This window comes from Crocuta crocuta, unplaced genomic scaffold, assembly GCF_008692635.1.
Source record: "Crocuta crocuta isolate KB4526 unplaced genomic scaffold, BGI_CrCroc_1.0 scaffold299, whole genome shotgun sequence".
NCBI classification, from domain to species: Eukaryota; Metazoa; Chordata; class Mammalia; order Carnivora; family Hyaenidae; genus Crocuta; species Crocuta crocuta.
This window is the reverse complement of record NW_027532747.1, coordinates 11652063-11673251: the sequence shown is the minus strand read 5'-3', so window position 1 is coordinate 11673251 and position 21189 is coordinate 11652063. Positions and strand designations below refer to the sequence as shown.

Below are 21189 nucleotides of genomic sequence, written 5' to 3'. Positions count from 1 at the left end.
ATGAAACATAGTGGTGTGTGCTCTTATGCTAAGTGAAAATAAACAAACAAAAAAACCCAGGCATACAACGCATCCACTGTATGTTTTCATGATATTCTCTCTCCTTCTCTCAAAATAAATAAATAAACTTAAAAAAATTAAGTTTAAAAAAGGCAATGAAACATAGTGGTGTGTGCTCTTATGCTAAGTGAAAATAAACAAACAAAAAAACCCAGGCATACAACGCATCCACTGTATGTTTTCAATAGAATGCTAGGCATGTTTGTTATGCATTGGAAATTTTGTAATGATATATAAAAAATTGTAAATAATGATTAACCCCTGAGGAGTGGGACTCTGGTAACAAAGGAGGGGATTTTATATTCCACTTCATATTTTGTCTAGATTGTTAGAATTTTTTGACCATGTAAATATGTTTTGGAATTTAAATGAATTCCTATTACTGATGCCCCTCTCCCAGACTTCTCTCTTGACACCTTCCTAGCGTCTTCTACTTATTACAATTATTAGTAATCTGGTGGTGAGATAGGCTTCATGAATTTGAATTCATCCTTGATGTAGGTTTTTTTTTAAATTTTTTCATGTTTATAAATTCTTGAGAGAGAGACAGACAGAGCATGAACGGGGGAGGGCAGAAAGAGGGACAGAAACCTAAGTAGGCTCCAGGCTCTGAACTGTCAGCACAGAGCCAGATGCTGGCTCAAGCAGTGACATCATGACCTTAGCCAAAGTCGGACACTTAACCGACTGAGCCACGCAGGCGTCCCTCATTCCTGAGTTAGGCTCTTAAGGCTAAAATTCAGCACTGGCCATATCTCTGAAATTGCTCTGAAAGGCAGTGATTTTCCTTTATAAACATCCTAAACTAGCCAATGCACTTTACTTACAATCTCCCCACTACTGTATTGTCTGCCCATTCCCAAATATAGGAAGAAAGCTCTACCTTGGTGGGCTTGTACCCAAACAGCATTACAACAGCAACTTTAAAGTCCTCTCTGCTTAGATAGCCTTTGTCATCTTCATCGCATGCTTTAAATACCTAAAGAACATTAAATATCTTCGGTTAGACAGAAACCGTTTGTTCTATTACTTTTATTACTAATTTAGTTCTCCAAAATCTAAAACTCAGCTAGAGAGCAGGAGGGCTCGAAAATGGAGTTTAATTATTCTAATTTTACTTCTCCAGGCTTTATTTAAAAAAAAAAAAATCTTTGTTTTTGAGACAGAGACAGGGAGAGAGGGGGAGAGAGAAGGAGAGGAACCGAGAGAGAGAGAGGGAGACACAGAATCCCAAGCAGGCTCCAGGCTCTGAGCTGTCAGCACAGAGACCAACGCGGGGCTCGAACTGAACTGCGAGATCATGACCTGAGCCGAAGGCAGACGCTTAACCGACTGAGCCACCCAAGTGCCCCTCCCGAATTCTTAATGTGCTAAAATTTACCTCCCCAAAGTGCAAACGACTTAATCGCTAAACTGATGCAAATTAATTCCTTTAAACCCCTGGGGTAAATTCTACCTAAAATTCAGTTCTAGAATTAGGAAGGTGAGGTAGATACAGAGTAGAGGTTATTATTAACAGACTACGTAGCGGGGAAAAGAAAGAACTTGGAAATGGCCAGAACACCGGACAAGGAGCGAGAAGCCTTGCAGCTCTAGGCTCAGTCATTAACTATAACACTTTAGAAGGCCAGTTCAGCCTTTGTCAGTGCAACGGAGCTGAGTGAGACCCAGGCGGGTGACGGAATGAGAGCTCTCGGTCAAGTTAGAGCCGGAATATCAACCCTCCCGACACCTACTTCCACCCACTTCTTGCGTTCTGAGGGGCTGGCTTCCCACGTCCGTGGTCGGGCGCCTGCCTCAGAAAAAAACATCGCGACCGCCACAACCGAATCGGGACAGCAGAACCCGCGAACTCCGCGGCCAGAATCCGGCAGCTGCAGACCCCCGGCCAAGCTCAACGCAGCTAAGGAAGCCGAACTTGGCCGGGCATCTCCAACGTCTTCTCCCATTGGACGGCCTGCTAGCCACTGGCGTTGATTCCGCAACCCTATTGGCCAAGGTTTTAGGTATGTTTCCTTGGAACAGCCTATGGCAGAGAGGCTCCGGAGCCCGCCCCCAGCCCTGGCTCAGCCATTCACTTGCCTTTAACTCCTCGTGCGCCGCTGGGATCCAGCTCACCTAGGTCCTGCTTCAAAGTCTCTTGGAAGGTTTCTTCCATTTTTCTGCCTCCACACCTTGCAATAAGTTACTTTGGTAACTTTTATCTATGGCACTGTGGTAAACATTATAGGAAACACAAAAAGTGTGAACGAAGCATAAAAGCAACCAAAGAGAGCCAAGTCCGTGGATTCACGCGTAGATCGGCAATTCATTGGGGTCGAGCCCTCCAGGATAGTTACTATGTTTGTTTTGTCCCCGCAATAACCCAGGCACCTAGCACGGTGCCAGGCACAAAGCAGACGTTCAGTAAACGAACTAAGTCCTTGGGACGTTTCCTCCCAAGTTTTTCATTCAGTCCTCTGGAAAAGGTGCCTAGTTTGGGGGGAAAAAAACTCCTCTGAAAATAGATATTATAAACACTGTTAAAGTCTAGAAATATGAGGGATGTTCCGTTTTGCAAAAGTTTATTTCATACCTCTCCTGGCAAACCAGTAAGATTAACCACACACACACACACACCTGTCAAAGAAGACACAGGAATTCGCGGTTGAGTGGTATGGGAGCTCAGGTAGCCTTTTATTTTACAGCAGCAAGTTTAACAAGCATGCTCCCCCAGCGAGCCCGCTCCTTCGGGAACACAGGTCTCAGCCCTCAGCTGATCCTCTACCTTTAAATTCCCCCTGCCTCTAGCTCCGAGTAGCCTGAAGCTGTCTATGAGAATCCCTGTAAAGGGGATGTGTTTTGTTAATTAACTAAGAAAGGAGAGAGAGAAGAGTTAATTGTCGTTTCCTTTTAGGAAAAGTGGTCAGGTGATGAGCCCAGAGTTGGGGGCTGCTGGGGACTCCCTTCCACCCATTCCTGCAGTAAGACCCGCAGTCCCTTAGGACTCGGCGGTCTTTAGGACCCAGCGGCCGGCGTCCCGGAACGGGAAGGGGCAGGGCCACGCGGTGCGAGCGGTGGCCGGGAGGGTTTAAACTGCGCGCAGGCGCGGGCAGCGGAGGAGAGGGCGCGAACCCTAGGGGTTGCGGGCTCTGGAAGTTTCAGGCGCTTGTTCGGCGGCTGCGGTGAGACCCTGCTCCATCCAGCCTGGTCGAGGTGCTGGGGCTGCTCTGGTCCTGAGGGTTCTGGGGCCCCGTGGGGCTGGAGGTGGAATCTGAGGGAACGGGGGGAGGGTATCTGGGGAAGACCCTGGGAAGGACCGCTCCTGGGCCTCGGCTTCCTCAACCCTAGAACCTGTTGGGCGCGAGCGGCGGGCGCCGCGGAGAGCAGGGTCCGGCCGGGAGTGTGGGCGTGAGGGGTCCCAGCGCTCGGGTTCTCACTCCGGCTTCTCCCGGCGGCAAGTTGCAGGTGTCCGCAGGTGGTGATGCTGGCTCGAGTGGGGCGCCCACCCTGTGCCAGGCGCTGAACCCTTCTGGGCTCGGCGTCCCCCTCCACGGAGCCGGCCCGTCGCGGGACTTAGCACAGGCTCGGTGCGAGCGCGAACGGAGTTTCTTCCCGGCAGAGCGCTGCTAAGGGGGCCTGGCCCGGGGTCGGCGCACCTACGAGTTAGCCCCGGTCGTTACTGCCGCAGCGTCCCCGGAATCGGCCCGCTTCTCGGCATCCCCACCACCCCTGCCGGGCCGCCGCACGCCGGGGTCCTTCTCCAAATCGTTCACCCGAGTTGGGAAGCGTCGTGTATTGAAAAGGTAAGTCGGGGGCGGGGAGGGGGTGCGGTGCCCCGGTGGCCCAGTCGGTTAAAAGGCTCAGGTGTGATCTTGCCGTTCATGGGTTCAAGCCCCTCGTTGGACTCTGTGCTGATAGTTCGGAGTCTGGAGCCTGCTTCGGATTGTGTGTGTGTGTGTGTGTGTGTGTGTGTGTGTGTGTCTGCCCCTCCCTCGCTAGCACTCTGTCTCTCTAAAAAATAAATGCTAAAAATAATGATAAAATGGTAAGTCGGACCAGGGTACTCCCCCGCTTATTAAAGCATTTTAGTGGACCCTCCCTTCTTGTTAGACTGAAATTTAGCATCTTTAACACTTGATTTATCTTAATTCCTCACTGTCTTCATCCAGAACTACTGTCTGCCCTGCCCTGCCCAAACCCTTCTGTCTGCTTCAGGAGCTGTTACAGCTTTGTTCCCACCTCCTGGCCTGGAGGTTGGGCTCCCTCCGCTTGGAACCCCGCCCTTTGTTCCGCTGGTTCTTTTTCATGCTCCAGATCTCACTCACATGTTACTTATCCAAAGTAAGCATGTCCCTGTTACTTTCTTTTACTTGTAAAATGCTGTTGAGTGTCTGGAAAGATAGCTTGGTTTTTCTGCCCCCCNCAGGGCAGAAAATATTTCAGTGTTAACTCCTTATTCCCAGCGCTTGGCCTATAGTAGCTGCTGGATAAGACCCTGTTCCGTGAGTGAATTCAGGGAGGTCGGTATGATACTTTATGGAGGAGGAAACTGTCTTAGCAGTAAAATAACCTGCCTGATTGCACCTTAACCACCCAGTAATGACTGGATTTGAGATTGGGGTCCATGTTTGCACAGGGGTGGACACACAGGGCCTCTGTGGAGAAGCCTGACCCCCACACCCTCCTGAGGGTCTGCACACTCTGCAAGGAGCTACTGGGATCCGGAAAGATACGCCCCAGTTGGGTCTGGTGTGGGGGGAGAGGAGGAGCTAGCAGCTTTAAGAGGACTGTGGTCCTTATAAGAAGCTCTGGTGTTGGGAGTTAGCATCGGTTGGGAAAATTTGAGATTTTCATTCTCCCTGGCAACGTAGCTTAAAGCAGTTTGCCGTGTTTCACTCCTTCATCTCCATTCTCCCCAGTTTTTTTCCTCCCTTTTAACACCTATATTGTTGAAAGCATTGATTAGAATACACTTTCACGTGAATGTTGTCTTTGAAAAGTAAACTTTGTTTTGGTGTAAAATGAAATGGAATTAGAAGGTTCTTTCTGTTAGAGGCTTTAAAAAAGCATTCTGGTGCCTGCAGACAAGCCTGAAGTCTGTTGAGGCATTTCTGCACCACTGCAACTCTGCCCTCAACTTAAAGGGATTGGAATGGAAAAGGGAGGTGCGTTTTTTTTTTTTCCTCATCCTACTTTGGGGGGGAATGGTCTTTCTCCTCCTTCCCCCACACGTGTTCTAGAAAAAGTAGATAATAAAGTTGCAAGCTTCAGGATTATTCTAAGTAGGTGAGCCACTAAAGAGGAATATCTTCCCTACCAAGTTCTCTGGACTCTTAAATTCTATTTAACTTAGATGTAATTCATCTGGGAGAGGAATGATTGTAGCCTCTAAGGTGTCTGTGTATGGCTTTTTTTAGGCTAGAAGCTGAACCCTTTCTAACCTAAAAACTGCTCTAGAATAGGAAGGTATTAAGGAAAAACAGCCTGAGGACTCTTAATTAAAGATTTTGTTACTAAGGGCTTAGCTTTACTGCTGTTCGAAATTCATTGAAAGCTAGAGCTAACGGGCGCCTCGGTGTCTCAGTTGGTTAAGCGTCGACTTCAGCTCAGGTCATGGTCCTGCGGTTTGTGAGTTCGAGCCCCGTGTTGGGCCCTGTGCTGACAGCCCAGAGCATGGAGCCTGCTTCAGAGTCTGTCTTTCTCTGCCCCTCCCCTGCTCATGCTCTGTCTCTCAAAAATAAACATTTAAAAAAAAAAAATAGAAGTTCGATTCTGGTCATATAGTAAAGGAGTGTTTTGTTTCAGAATAAGTTCTCTGCAGATTTTAGTAGTTTGATTTAGGACAAGGCCAATCTGATGGTTGGGTCCTCATGGCAGTAATTCTACATAATGTATATACATAATTGATTATTTGGCACGGTCTTAAGAATTTTGTCAAGCTTTATGGTAAGTAGCTTTAAGGAAGTAAGAATCGCTTAAGTCCTGTGGGCTCCCGTGCTTGGGTGAAGGATAGATTTGTAAACTCCAGTTTAACCTCAAAAATTTGAGTAGTCAAAATTACTCTCAAAATTCTTTAAATTACCTTAACCTCAAGCACCTGTTTAAAAGATTTGGGGTCAAGAATGAACATTTTTATTTTAAAGTTTGGCCCCCACTCTTTTCCTCAGGCATCTAAGGACAAGATCTGGGTTGAAAGGAGAAGGTGAGTAGGATTTTTGCTGTCAACTTTATTTGCCGGATTCCTGTAGCAAAATCTAGTAATGTGTGTCCACATCTGCAAAACAGCTGATGTCGGTTATGTGGCTCCGCACCTGCTAGAGGTCAGCTGTGTTGTGTGTGTTGCAGAAACTCCTACGGACAGAGAATTCATGAGCAATAGTTTGCCAGTGGCCTAGTGAATGGAAATGACAGTATTTGTCTTTTATTTCCAGAACTATGTCTCAGGAAGGTAATTATGGAAAGTGGACAATATCCAGTAGTGATGAAAGTGAAGAAGAAAAGCCAAAACTGGACAAGCCCTCTACTTCTTCCCTCCCTCATGCTGGGCAGGGAGCAGCAAATGAGCCAAGATACACCTGTTCTGAAGCTAGGAAAGCTGCCCATAGAAGGAAAATATCACCCGTGAAATTCAACACAGATGCAGTTTCAGAAGTTTCACCTCCCAAAAGGCAGAGGAGTGGTTCCCAGGAGGACCTAGGTTGGTGTCTCTCCAGCAGCGATGATGAGCTGCAGCCAGAACCCCAGCAGAAGCAGGCGAAGGACGTGGTGGTCAGAGAGGAGAGAGGCATCTCTTCTTCTAAAGACCATGCTGCCCAGAGAACCCGCAATCCCAGCCCTCCTGCACACCCCGGGCTCAAGGAGGAGGAAGAGGAGTATGAAACCTCAGGGGAAGGCCAAGACATTTGGGACATGTTGGATAAGGGGAACCCCTTCCGATTTTACCTCACTAGAGTCTCGGGAATTAAGCCAAAGTATAACTCTGGAGCCCTCCACATCAAGGGTAAGTGGATGCTGCGTGTCCAGGAGCTGTCAGACTGCACTTGAGAGGCTCCCCCATGGCAAAACCAGGAAGGTAACCTAGAATGATCTCCAAGCACCCTTGTTAGCAGTCTTAACTACTCTCATGGAGGGAAAAAATAGCATTTTTACAAGCAAATGCATTAGTTTGACTGTAAGCTGTTTCCTGGAGTCAGGAAATCTGTGTTTCTCAATCCAGTTGGAATATTTAGACAATTCTAAACATTGTGTGAGCTTTTGAAAGATTTAATACTTTAATGAAATAGCAAATGCTTGACAGTTCTTTGGGCCATGGATGAGCAGTAGTAGAATCACCTACAACTTAAGAATGCAAATTCAGGGCTTCACCCAAGTTCACTGAGTCACACTCTGGGAATAGGCCCTGCAATGTGTTTTTAAGAAGTTTTTCAGGGGATTCTAAAGCCCAGTCAGGTTTGAGAAGCACTGCTTGGAGGCCAGGTTTTGGTTCCTGGTGAGGAATTGAAAAAAACACCAGCATGCAAATAGGTCTCAGTTCTGAATCAAAAGTTTTACTTTTGCTTTACTTATTTCCCAGGGTGCATGTATGTGATGTTGTGATGTCCATTCCTGGTTGTGCTTGGATTTTGTCCCAGGCTCCTGCAATGGCTCTAAAGTAATGAAGGTCAAAGAAGGGTCTTTGGTTATAACAAGTCCCTTTCACTCACACCTGGGTTTATTAATGAGGTGACTTTTTGAAAGCCCTAAACATAGAGGACTGATTGCCAAGGGGAACCAACTGTGTCATTGAAGTAAGAACTTTGAGCCCTGTCCCCTACCCCTAAGGAAGTGGGGAAAGGCTAGAGGTTGCTAATCACTAGTGGCCAATGAATTCATCAGTCATGTCTGTCTAATGAGGCCGCCATCTTTAAAAAACAAAACGACTCTAGCTGTGACGGGGTTTGGAGAGCCTCCAGGTCGGTGAGCATCTGGAGGTGGGCGGTACACACCCTTTCCCCCATACCTTGCTCTATGCATCTTCTATCTGGATGTTCTGAGTTGTATCCTTTTATACTAACCTGGTAATCTAGTAAGTAAAATGCTTTCCTGAGTTCTGTGAGGCATTCTAGCAAATTCTCAAAGTCGAGGAGGGGCAAAATACAGGATGTCATCAAGAAATTATAGTATATTCCTTGTGTATACTTCTCTCATAAAGATAGCTTCCTTAAGGAGACTTGTTCTAAAATCTTTGTACCCCAGCGTATCACTCAATGTGTGGCAGATAGGAAGCACCCCGTAAGCATGGGTCAAATAAATGAGCGTACTCCTAATCCTCAGGCAGTTTGATGGTTAAGAGCACAAGTGCTAAAGCCAGACAGCTTGGCTTCAGATCCTCCCTGTCCCTTCCTAGCTCTGTGGCCGTGAACAGCTTTCTAAGGAGACACGCCTCCACAAAACAGGAATGACCAACTCCACCTCCAGAAAATGGACGAGGAGTCAGAGTCCACACGTGGACGGTGATAAGAACAGTGCGTGGCATCTATTGGTCCTGCCCAAGTGTGGCAGTTAGTGGTAATGACCATGTAATTCCTCTCCTGGTACGGTTTGACAAGTGAGCTTTTTGATCTTACTTGAAGTCTAGTTGGAAAGATGACAAGGTGGGACCCCCTTCGACATGACCTGGAATGTAAGAAATGAAAGCTTGGAGTCGTGAGGTGAGGGAGCAGGTGCTCTCAGGTTCCAGAAAAAGGTCTTGCTAGTCCTGGGCTGGGGAGGTTTCTCAGAGAGGGACTTGAATAAAAGAGGACTTGAATGTTAAAGGAGACAAAAACTAAAATCTGGAAAGAACAGCAAGTATCATGATGGTCTTTATTGGCAGTGTCTAGAATTGACCAGTCATTGCATTCTGAAGTGGTAGGTTTTAGTTTTACATTGTATTTTGTTAAAGAAAACCCAATAAATAGCTCAAATTTTCTCTCCAAGTTTTAGGGAACATTAAAGTCTAGCTTTGTAGTCACTGCTCAGTTCACTGTTCTCTCAGCCAAATTTTGATTGTCCATGACTAATTGTGATTTTTACCAGATTTTTATCGTTTATTAGACATAAATGTTTTTTCTTCTCAGATATTTTATCTCCTCTATTTGGAACACTTGTATCTTCAGCTCAGGTGAGTTTATAGTTAAGCTTTTCCTTTGGATGAAAAGGGATAAGGAACCCTATAGGAAAATATGAATGAGGACCTATCTCAGTCCTGTACAGGGTCCCCAAGGTGGCACATACCAGGAGCCTGGCACCCAGAGCCACAGTTGTGGTGTCCAGCCATCAGCATGGAGCAAGGATGCCTCTATCAGAAGAGCTTCTGGCTCTGTTACTGGGTTACAAGGACTGGGCAAGAAGTGACTTTGGAAATTACAGCCCAAGGGACTTTTTGGGATATAGTTAATCTCCTGGGACTCTGGTACAACCCCTAGGGAGGTTTGGGTAGGTAGGTGAAGGCCAAGTCATATGATTCAATTTAGAAAAAGGTTTCCTATACCTACCGAAAAGAATGGAGTAGAATTTAAGGCTACTTCGGCATGTTCGATTCTTCCTCCTTTATACAGCTGGTCCCTTTTGTGTTGATGAATCATGTTAATGCTTCCAGGCTCTCAAGTAAACAGTGAGCAAACCGGTCACATCCATGAAGAAAGCAAAGCTGTCTGAGTGCTTTCTGTTCAGCTTGGCCTCTGGCATCCTAGTCTCCAGAAGGAGCATGGGGTGAATTTGTGTTCTCTTAGCTAGGCTGAGTTGCCATGTCTAGGAGGAGGACCAAGCATTACCAAGGCAGGGGGAGGAGTCCCCACGGGCAAGTTCAGTGCAGAACTTGGGAGTCACGATGGAACTGTTATAAGTCTAGTGAGTGTCCAGTCCCAGACACTGTTCACAAAGCTAGCTCATAAGCTAGGCTAAAAAGAAATGTCTTTTTTATAATTACCTGGGGGAAAGGGGATAAATCTATAAGCCCTTTTATTTAAATTAATCCGAGGGCTGTTGGAAATCTGTAGTAAGACTACTAAGAAATACAACTGCTGCCAAAGCATGCAGGCTCCTTGCCTCAGACCCTGTTTCTCAGGCACTACTCCGCTGATGCAGATTCCTTGCCTTGGGTGTTGCCTTCCAGATGTATTAGGTGTGAGTACTCCAGCATAACTGTCCATGTTTACAAACGTTTGGAGTTTATTAGGCTAGGGTTTCCTTCAGTTCAGCTACGAAACTGTTCTCATTACAGATTGCTTGGCTGAATTACCCATAACTCATTCCTTTTCTTTTCCTGTCTAGTTTAACTACTGCTTTGATGTGGACTGGCTCGTAAAACAGTATCCACCACAGTTCAGGTGAGTACCACAGGATGACTTGTAAAATCGTAAAGGTCTCGAGGCTGCTGTTCATCTTTGAGTGTTTCTTTTGAAACTGTTAAGCCTACAAAATCAAAACTGCACAAGGAAAACAGCATTTGTTGATCTCTGACTAATCACATGCATTCCTAATACAGATTGTAATATCTGTCTTGTTGCAGTGTCCAGCAGTAGGGAAGGACAAATCCCAACCTAAAAGAACTTTGATATTAACACGAAGGAAAAGATCTTGTTACCTGCTTTCTAGACTTGGAAGCATGCCATGCTGCACCTAGCACAGCAGTGTTCAAAGAATATTTGTAGGTGATCATTCCTGTAGTTGAGGAGCTAGTGACGGGGGTCTTAGAGCTTGCCTTTATCCAGGTTATGGAGGGGATGGATTTTTCAGTATCATATGTAGTTCCGTAGCCTGGTGTTAGGCAGTGCAGACATAATAAAGGTCACATCACAGTGACCTGCCACCTCTCTTGTTTCTACCATTTACCTAGCAAGTCCCATAACAGCAAGTGAAATAGAGGAATATACTTATCAGAAAACGATTGTTAGGGTCCTCAAAGTCCTTGGTCCATTTAGGACATCAGATTCTGGATACCTTTAGTAATAATAGATACAATGCAATTGAAATTTCTCAAGCGACTTTGACCCTCAAAGGCTTGTATTTGCCCTGTAACACAAAGGGTTAGTTTTAGCTGTGTGTAACAAAAGCAAAAATAACCGTGGCTTAAACGTGGCTTTCTCTTTCTTAAAAGAGAAAATAACTTCTCCAGCCTAAGAAGTCTAGATGGTAGACATTCATGGTGTGGATTGGGGGCTGCCATGGTTCTCAGGGACTTACCCACCCGTTCTGTCTGTCCCACCATCCGGATGCCTGTCTGCAGACCCTTCCTCTCTGAGCAGCCTCCTGGAAGCCCCACACAATGCTTGCTTATATTTCACTGAGCTGCCCTTGGTCACAAGATAATGTCTTTTTTCATTGAAATAGATCCTCTTCATGAGTCTGCGTCATGCTGTGGACCTGGACTTGTTCAGTTTCCTATCTCCAGGGACTAGTGCAGTGCCTCGTACACAGGAGTTCAGTGAATATAGGTCTAATGAGGAAATGCTCTTTGACTTGATGCAAAGGAAGGGAAAGAAAAGAACATTATACTGAACAATAATAGTTTATATTTTAATCTAAGCTTGAACACATGAACACAGAGCCAACTATGTGTCCTTTTGGATCAAAGATGATGACTAGGAATTCTGGAGTCACAGTGTCTGTGGGTCACAGCAGAGCTTTACGATCAGGCCACATGACCCCATTATAAAGGTAACCAGTTAGTGAAGATTAACTGATTAGTACTGTTGGCTCTGTACTCAGTTACCACAAAGGCCAGAAACCCTTGTCGTAAGGAAACTAGCATTCCTCAACTGGTCAAGAGTCCAGCTTTAGAAAAGATATATTCCAAATATTTCTGATCTCCTTTCAGGAAGAAACCAATCCTGCTTGTGCATGGAGATAAACGAGAAGCTAAGGCTCACTTACATGCCCAGGCCAAGCCTTATGAAAACATTTCCCTCTGCCAGGTGAGCTCCTCAGTGCTGTTTGAGATCTGCTTATTACTCTGAGAGTTCGAAGGAAATGTAGACATTTAGTCTTTTCTCCATCACCAACAGATCCCTGTCTAGCTTTGGCTGAAGTGCTTCCCATGATAACCTGTCCTGTGTGTAGGTAACCGTGTGTTGGAAGGATGTTTATGTTGACCTGATATCTCAGTATTAGGGTTCTCCAGAGGAACAGAACAAATAGGGTATGTTCATATATAAAGGCTTATTTTAAAAGAACTGGCTCACATGATTGTGGGGACTGACAAGCCCAAAGCTGTAGGGGCGAGCCTGCCGGCTGGAGACCCAGAAAGGTAGATGTCGCAGCTTCAGTCCAAAGACAGTCTGGAGACTGAATTCTCTCTGGCTTGAGGGAGTTGGTCCTTCACTTAGACCTTCAACTGACTGGATGAGGTCCCCAAAGAAAGGGTGATTTATTTAATCCCATCTACTACCTTAAATGTTAACCTCATCTCGGGGTCCCTGGGTGGCTCAGTTGGTTGGGTGTCTGACTTTGTTAGGCTCAGGTTATGATCTCGCGGTTTGAGTTCAAGGCCTGGATTGAGCTCTGTGCTGACAGCTCCTAGCCTGGAGCCTGCTTTGGATTCTGTGTCTCCCTCTGTCTCTCTCTTCCCCTCCCCTGCTCGTTCATGTGCATGTGCTCCCCCTTTCTCTCTCTCCCTGTCTCTCTCTCCAAAACAAACTTGAAAAGAAATTTTTTTAAAACATTAACATCATCTAAATGCCTTCATGGCAACGTGTGACCAAATATGTGGGTACAGTGACTGAGCCAAGTTGACACACAAAATTAATCCTCGGCATTTCCTTTTACCTTTCACACGTGGGTCCTGACTTGCCTCCTCTGGAGCCACATAAAAGAAATCTCTTTGCAGATGTGAGTGATACTTATATTTAAAGTCCTCCATTGTGCCTCTGTAGTTTTCTTTCAGGTTCAGGCATTGCTTAGTTGTAACAAGAATCCCGATCTTTCCCCAACCTGCTGGGACTCTTTGCATCTAGTTTGCCTGTGTCCTCGAACCTCACCAGGTTCTCTGGATGCAATTCAGTGGTGGTTTTCTGTGAGTGCAGCTTAAAACTTCTTATTTTGACACCTTATCTGACTGGTGTTAGCTGCTGCTGACACTTGACCTGTAGTCCTCTTAGATCTTCCACGTGAATCGCGTCCAAGGTCTGTACTGGACAGACGAACAAATGAAAAGTAAACCTGTTAGAAAACTGTGAGTCGTGATGGAAATGATCCAAGCCTCATGAGGGGACACTAAGTGGCCTTATAACCTGTATATCTGTTCGGTTTGCTGGGACCAAAGCAAAGTAGAAAAGGCCAAGAAGTTGTTGGCCAGGTTCTGTACAGTTCCATCATTCTGTCCGAGTGCTTTTCAGCCAGGACATAAAAATACAACGTGAGTCTTGGACTCTAATTAAAACTGGTTGATTTTGATTCCATGCCTGAAAGAATATTCTGTGTGGCACTTCGTGTAAGAAACAGGCAACTGGGGAGAGAAAAGCAAAAATTTTTCATAGTATGATTTCCTCCCTGTGGAAATAGTGGTTCTGAAGTGGCTGGTGTGATGTTGACCTTTGCTATTTTAGCGGGCTGATCGGTCCATTTATGAACTGCTGTGATAAGACCCCTCCGTGGCCCCTTTCTCTCCTTGTCGGGGTAAAATTGCCTCGAGATTTCTGCTCTTGAAGTGCATTGACCAGAGTGAACTACATAGAACCTATTCTCCATCTTCTTTTTAGTCTTTTCTCCTTGTCTGTATAAAATGTAAGAGTTCAACTCCTTTTAATGTTATTTCAATTACAAAACATTATCTGTGCTATGTGGTTATTTTTAAAGATTAAAAAAGTGAGAAATCTCAATCTGATCAATCTGGAACCGGTCTCAAATTTTTCCTGTGATTTAACCCTCAGTACCCAGCATGTAGCTCACCTTCACACCTGCAGAAGCCTCTGCTCATCTATGCCTAAAATCCCATTGTTTTGCTTTTGCTTCCAAAACCAGAAGAGGTTAAACTGCAGTAGGATAGTTCTTATCAGACTAATAATGGACAGAAAATAACAAAGGAATCCTGAAAATCAGGGATGAAATCAGTGGACACAAAGTGTTTTTCAAATACTAGGTATCTATGTGCGGAAGTCCAGGTGTGGCGCGTGTCTGGTGGCGTGCCCCATGCCGGCCACTAGAGGGCATGATGGCCCACCGTGCTTCTTACCTTTTGCAAAAAGTGTTCAGCCCTCCCCTAAAGTATAGGAGGATTGTGGCCCCATCATGACTTGTTGAAATACCGTTATTCCTGGTCTATAAGATGAATTCTTGGCAGTTTTGTTTTTGGCAACATAGTGTTATTTGATGAAATGGAGGCATACCAGGTGCAGAATCCGTGGGTACTCCATTTTGCGTATGTGAGGCCTGGGCCAGAGATGGAGGCCTTATGGTGGTCAAGGTCAGATCGCCTGGGTTCTGTCCCAGTTCTCCACTTATTGTCATTCTGGATCCATCACTTAATCTCTTCAAGCCTAACTTGTTGATCTTTAGGAGGGATTGCTAATAGTCTTCACTAGGTTGTTGTGCCGAGGATTTAGTGCATTTGCCCCAAAAAAGCATCCATTAACTATTACCTGTTGAAATTATCATGCCTGTGCTTGTACTTAAATTTGCCAGAGAGCAAACAACTGATAGCAAAACTAAACCCAAAAGCCAAGTCGCCTGACCATTGCTTTTTCTGAGCTAATCATCCGTTTACAGAGAGGCAGTCCTCATTCTGACTTTGTCATTTGAAAGACCTATTGCTTTCCTCTTTTTTGTCTTTGGCAGAGCACACAAATGCGTTCTGGTCTGTGCGCATCGCTAAACACTGAGCTTAAGCGTGTACGGAGCAGGGCCACCTGTCTGCAAGCAACCCCAAGACAGGCTCTGTCCCACTCACCTGGGCTCCACTCGCCCGTTTCTGCCTCCAGCAAACAGGTCCACCCATCTGCCCTATTGGGTGGAGGGCTTGATTTTAATAAAAGCACTCCCTTCCATTTGTAGAGTGCTTACCCCATTCAGGCACCCTTCCAGGCTCTTCATGCTATTGTCTCATTTATTCCTAAAACTCTGAATTCCCTCACAGTATCATTAAAGAGAAGACTTACCCCCCCCCCAAAAAAAAAGGAGGCCTAGAGATTTAAGCCTTGCAAAGTTATGAGGATGGAATTTCTGTCCCAGCTGCATTCCTCACTGTTTTGACCTTTCTGTTTAACTCTTTCATAGCCTACATCTCGGAGCATATTCTGCTTAACCAAGGTCTCGCTTTACAATGTTTTAATTCTCCACCTACCCCTGTTTGTAGAGGTATCATTTTGTAATAGAAAAATTGATTGTTACCTCTTTCCAGCACTTGCTATGTTAACCAATATAAGACTGCTTTTGTTTTAACATGATAATGTATGCTGCTACCACATTGCTCTTTTAAAAATATTCTGGAAGCTCTGATAATAATTTCTATACAAGCAAATATCTGTATAAAACTGCATAGGTTCTCATTTGTTTTGCACTTTGGGGGAGGGTAAAGAAATCAGGCTTTTGTTTCTGATTATTGTATTAAAAAACCTGGTATGTATCAGGGCATGTGGGTGGCTCAGTACCTGAAAGTGTCTGATTTTGGCTCAGGTCCTGATCTCATGATTCGTGAGTTCGAGCCCTGCGTTGGATGCTGTGCTGACACTATGGAGCCTGCTTCGGATTTTCTCTCTCTCTCTCTCTCTCTCAGAAATAAAACATTTAGAAAGTTTTTTAAATACTTTTTTTAATGTTTTTTTTTTTAATATTTATTTCTGAGAGAGGGAGAGAGAGAGAGACAGAGAGACAGCGTGAGCAGGGGAGGTTCAGAGAGAGAGGGAGATACAGATTCCGAAACATGCTCCAGGCTCTGAGCTAGCTGTCAGCACAGAGCCTGATGTGGGGCTTGAACCCACAAACCATGAGATCTTGACCTGAGCTGAAGTTGGACGCTTAACTGACTGAGCCACCCAGGCGCCCCTTTTAAATACTTTTTTAAAAGGCAGTATGTATCAAATCATTCTGGCTAACTTACATCTAATGAGCCTCACTGGATAAGATTATTCAAAGTTATATTGTCAATCCAGGGCTTTTCCACTAGAGGGCAGTAAAAACAACTTAAAACAACTTTCTCTCTCTCTGTCTCTCTCTCTCTCAGAAATAAAACATTAAAAAAATTTTTAAAAATAGATAGGGATATTGAGTTTGTTAAAAATAAGTGACTCAACTTCTTTTTCATCCTAGGCAAAGTTGGATATTGCATTTGGAACACACCACACGTAAGCAAATTTTTATGAAATGGGGAGGGTGTGATTTTAGTAAAGCAAAAGATGCTATTCCAAAAGTGCCCCTAAAGGAAGTTATGGGTGACCGTTTTTCCCGGGGGCGGGGGGCGGGGAATCTGTGATGTGATCTCTGCTTTCTTTCTGTTGAGGACATTTCTTACAGCCCATTTGGGGGGTAGGGTGGGCAATAGATGATGGCTGCGTGGTCTGTGGTTATGGATGACTGTACGTGTCAGTCATGTGCCTGTGGATTCCACAACTTTACAGAAGAAAGGTCTGGTGATTGTTTAAGATGCTGAGTTGTATTACCTAGAATATTGTTAGGTCAGCTCCGTGCTGTGATTGAAAGAAAAACTATTTTACAAAGCTGACTTGAAGATGATGCCTGTCTCTGCTCAAGACCTATCAGAAATTTCTCTTTTAGAGTAATTCTGAGACTTTATAAACCAGACCAGAAAAACTTCTCTTACTTCCCACCTCACATATTGTATCTAATGAACAGTTTGACTCCTGTTCTACTGAGCCTTTTTACATATTCTGTAAATGAGAAAAAGACGATATGGTTGTATTTCCATATTTGTATAAATCACATTTTGCTAGAAAAGGTTTTCGAAAAAATAGGACCGAGCCTCCTTACCTGGTGCAGCCGTGGAGAAATGGGTCAGTGCTCAGACGTCCTCCGTCAGGTCCCAGTCTCTAGGGCAGCAAGAAATCTCCTAGGAGGAAGTTGCCCTCAGTCTTGCTGTGACCATCGTTTCCTTGATGCGATGGTGACTTGAAACAAGGACCTATGTCGTCTTTGTTTGGCAATGTTGAGCATTCTTGGCAAAATACGGTTTGAAACATACAATCAGGTTTAAAAAGGAACGAGAGCAGCAAGAATGGAACCGTTTTCTAAGAGGACACCTACTGACCCTACATTATCTGCCTGTAGGTGCTCTTGGATAAATGTTCATGTTTACCATCCATCCCTAATTGGTGTCCCCTAACAAGACCGGTTTGAGGATTATTGTGAATTTAGGCATTTAGGTCAGGTGTAAACAACTCCTTACGTAGCATCCAGTGAGCTCCGTGCTCATTTCAGCAGAAAATACAAAGTAGCCTTGAATAGACTGAATAAGCATCTCGGGCTCCCCTCCCTGCATCACAAGAGACCCAAGTGGTGGATGGCAGTTGTCATCCTGTCATAGGTAGACATTCTACAGTAATTGTGCCAAATGGATCCTAGTCCACTGCTCTTAACTGGAACCCTAGCATAAATACCTTACTGATTGTAAAATATGGCCACTCACTTGGGCCCTGGTCATGATTTGCTAGATCTTTAGTGCCAGCTTCCTGCACTGGCCACACATTCTATGCCCGCAGTCAGCATTTCCTTGGCATAATCACACTACACTTACATGCTGAGGAGGAGAGCCTGCATCTTCCTTCTTCCTCTTTTAAGTTTGAGAGCGTGAACAGGGGAGAGGCAGAGAAGGAGAATCCCAGGCAGGCTCTTCACCATCAGCACAGAGCCCAGCGTGGGGCTCAAAATCATGAACAGTGAAATCATGACCTGAGCCAAAACCAAAAGTCAGATGCTCCAACTGACTGAGCCACCCTGGCCACCCCTTCTATCTTCCTTTCAATTATGCTGTAAGTTCCATGAGGGGCTGAGCATGTTGGGCCTGGCTAGGATCTAACACGACCTCTGATTGATCCTACTGGGACTATCCTTTTTGTAAATTTTTAACAAATTACTTGGTCCTTCCTTTTCATTACATAGAGGATCTGCATAGATAATAGTTACTTTCAAGCTGCTTTTGGAAACATGACTAGAACCTGTTTGGTTTTCTTTTGTTCTTCGGGGTTTTTTTTTTGTTGTTGTTTATTTTGAGGGAGAGCACACACAGGGGAGGGGCAGAGGGGGGTAGAGAGAATTCCAAGCAGGTTTCGAGCTGGCAGCTTAACTGACTAAGCCACCCAAGTGTCCCAAACCCATTTTAAGTTTTTATTCCCATTTGTCTGCTGCTAAAGTTGATCTCGCTTTTTTCCCTCACTTTGGTCCATTTCTTTCCCATCCCTCCCCCCACCCCACTACACACTTACCAGGTTAAGTGTTCCTAAATGAGGAACACTTAGGGTTGTAAATGACAGCAGCCCTTCCTGGACACGTAGTCTGTGTAGTTTATAGTTTGTTAAAACGCCAGTATCTTGTAGGAGATTAAAATTGTCGTGTTCCTTTTTTTTCTTAACTCAGGTGTTAGTGACTTTCAGTGGCTCATTTAAAAATTTTAAAGAGGGGTGCCGGGGTGGCCCAGTCGGTGAAGTACACGACTCTCAATCTCTGCTAAGGTCACGATCTCACGATTCGTGAGTTCAAGCCCTGCATCAGGCTCTGCACTCCTGGCGCAGAGTCCGCTATGGATTTTGTCTCCTCCTTTCTGCCCCTTATCTGCTTGTGTGCTCGCTCTGTCTTTCAAAATGAATATGCTTTTAAAAAAAAACCTAAAGAATTCGTTAAATACCTGTTATATTGAGACACAGTTCTAGTGTTTTAAGACCTAATAGTTCTTGCGGCTCTTAGTGCTTTGATGAGAAAGGGGAAAACCTAGGATTTAGAAAAAGAGGAAACCTTCCAGCTTGTGGTGCTGGGGTATCAAGTGCCTCCCCAACTTGACAAGGTGTAGTTAACCACAGTAATTGGGAAGTAGTCTTTGAGATGGAATTCACTTTAGTAAGCATGTATTGACCGTGTCCTGTGCGCAAAGCATCTGGAGCTGACCACGATGTAGCCCCTTTCGTAGTCCTCCTTGGTACAGTTAACCCGCTTTCTTCAGATTTCTGTAGAATGCCACACAGTCCAGGTCCTGTCACCCAGTGCTTTAGAACTCTGAAGCTTTTCAGTGTCGCCTGGAGTTGGGAGGAAAAGTGCATCTGGCCCTGAGAATCCAAAGCAGGGGAGGAGGGAAGCCGAAGCTGCTCACCGGTAACTGTCTCCACCTCACTGGGGACCAGTGGCAGATTGTGGGGTGTGCATGGCACCTCTCTGCTGGCGTCTGTAGCCAGGCCTCCCGGCACACGTGGCTCAGTCCTTCATCTCCGCGAGCCATCTGTCCCAGCCATCCGTCTGCTCGCACACCGGATGTGTGAAGTACCTGTGGCCTTGTTCTTCCCTGTGGAAGCTGTGCCCAGTGAGAAGGTGATCCAGGCAGTGGGATCCAAACAAGCTCTTCTGGCTCATTTGAGAACCTTGATCATTCCCGTTACCTACCTGGCCGTAGACCATGCAGTTGTAAGCGGAGGTGGAGAGCCTCCGGGACGGCTGTGCGGACTCTTCTGCGGAGCCTCCGGAAAGCCTCGCACTGGGTGCTCCATGGACCTTTGTCATCTTCCCCCTTTACGGGAATAGCGTCAGGTGGGGGAACTGTCCCTTTTGCTTCCCCCGCAACTTACCAGATCGTATGTAGGTCAGCATTTCTCCAAGGGTGCTCGCGTTTCTTACCCTCTATCCATTTTTATGACTTCATTATTTCATGCCATTTTGTCTGTGAAGAATACGGGTCCCCTCCGATTAGTTCAGGATTCTGTTGGGGAGGCTTCAGTGACAGCAGTACATGATTTTCCTGATAATTGATGCCTTGATTAATGGAAATATTTGTGAAACTTACATCTTGAATTCATAACCGGTCGTCTTAATTACAGTCAGCTGCTAATTTGGCAACTGCGTATGTAAATCTGCCCAGATTTGGGGGAGCACGTTTCATAAATGGAGAAAAGATTAGTGCAGCAGCTGTCAGTTCTCCAGCTTTGCATTAACTTGCTGTTTGCCAGCTTGGGTTAAATTCCCGTTTTGGCCAGAGCTAAAAATCTCCTTCTCTTTTCTTTGCCATGCCTTTTTATGCTAACTCCATTTTGTCCGAGTATTCACATTATTTATTTGGAGAGCACCAGTGATCCATTTTCCCCCCAGTGTATGAACTGACCTCAATAGGTATTGAGTAGCATTTTGGCCCCAATGGATATAAGGCAGAGCTACTGCCTTGAGGAGTCTCTAGTTCTAGGGAGAGAACATAGATTCCTGCAATAGTTAGGAAACCGTTGGGGAGCCGGGAACCTTCCTGTAGGAGATGACCTAATAAAGTAAAGCAATGAAGGAGTCCTGGAAATGCACATGTGGAAGAGTTGGTTTCAAGAATGCATGTTAGTTACATTTTCTTCTCCCAGCACTGCAGCGAGGAAGGGGTTGATCCTTCACTTTATAAGTGGAAAACTAAGGTACACTGAATGACGTCCCTAGTGTCATACAGCCTCCCAACTGGTGAATGGAGCTAAAGTCTGCCAGCTTCAAGTAGAAAGCTCTTCTCTGTATCTTGTTCCTTCTCGCTAGAATTAAGAGAACTCTGATGACTGGAGGCTTGGGGAAGCAAGGTCCACCACAAAGGGAGGACTCACTTGGGTCTGACTTGAGTAAATGAAAAACAGGAAAGACTTCTTTCAGGCCAGACACATTGGTGAGGAGTATGGCGTGTATAGAGTGTGAGAAAAGATAGTCTCAGAACAGTGAGGCATTTAAAGTGCACCCTGCATTAGAAAAGGCCACGTACATTTCAGTCTGTCACACGTGTCCCTACTCCTGTGCTGAAATAAGAATCACTTAAATATCTACAGTATATTTTAGAGTTTTTTACCTTACTGCCATTTCTTTATTCTTAGTATTTATTGTCCAATTGGTTTCCATATAACACCCAGTGTTCATCCCCACAAGTGCCCTCCTCCATGCCTGTCACCCCCCTTCCCCTCTCCCCCACCCCCATCAGCCCTCAGTTTGTTCTCAGCATTCAAGAGTCTCTCATGGTTTGCC

The 21189-nt window shown here is 45.3% G+C and overlaps 2 protein-coding genes across 4 annotated transcripts in view; one reads left to right on the top strand and one right to left on the bottom strand.

The window, feature by feature from the left end:
• EFCAB11 (EF-hand calcium binding domain 11) overlaps window positions 1-1976 on the bottom strand; it is a 148345-nt gene extending 146369 nt beyond the window's left edge. For both annotated transcript variants that reach the window (XM_077780920.1, XM_077780921.1), the window contains exons 1-2: window positions 1797-1976; window positions 944-1039 (exon numbers count right to left, since the gene is read on the bottom strand). In XM_077780920.1, the coding sequence (XP_077637046.1) occupies window positions 944-1039; window positions 1797-1871 (171 nt within the window). In that variant the 5' untranslated portion in view covers window positions 1872-1976. The remainder of the gene's footprint in view (window positions 1-943; window positions 1040-1796) is intronic.
• A 1210-nt stretch (window positions 1977-3186) lies between these two features.
• Window positions 3187-21189, top strand: part of TDP1 (tyrosyl-DNA phosphodiesterase 1) — an 89524-nt gene continuing 71521 nt past the window's right edge. For both annotated transcript variants that reach the window (XM_077780940.1, XM_077780941.1), the window contains exons 1-7: window positions 3187-3255; window positions 3508-3845; window positions 6474-7042; window positions 9141-9184; window positions 10336-10391; window positions 11882-11978; window positions 16306-16340. In XM_077780940.1, the coding sequence (XP_077637066.1) occupies window positions 6478-7042; window positions 9141-9184; window positions 10336-10391; window positions 11882-11978; window positions 16306-16340 (797 nt within the window). In that variant the 5' untranslated portion in view covers window positions 3187-3255; window positions 3508-3845; window positions 6474-6477. The remainder of the gene's footprint in view (window positions 3256-3507; window positions 3846-6473; window positions 7043-9140; window positions 9185-10335; window positions 10392-11881; window positions 11979-16305; window positions 16341-21189) is intronic.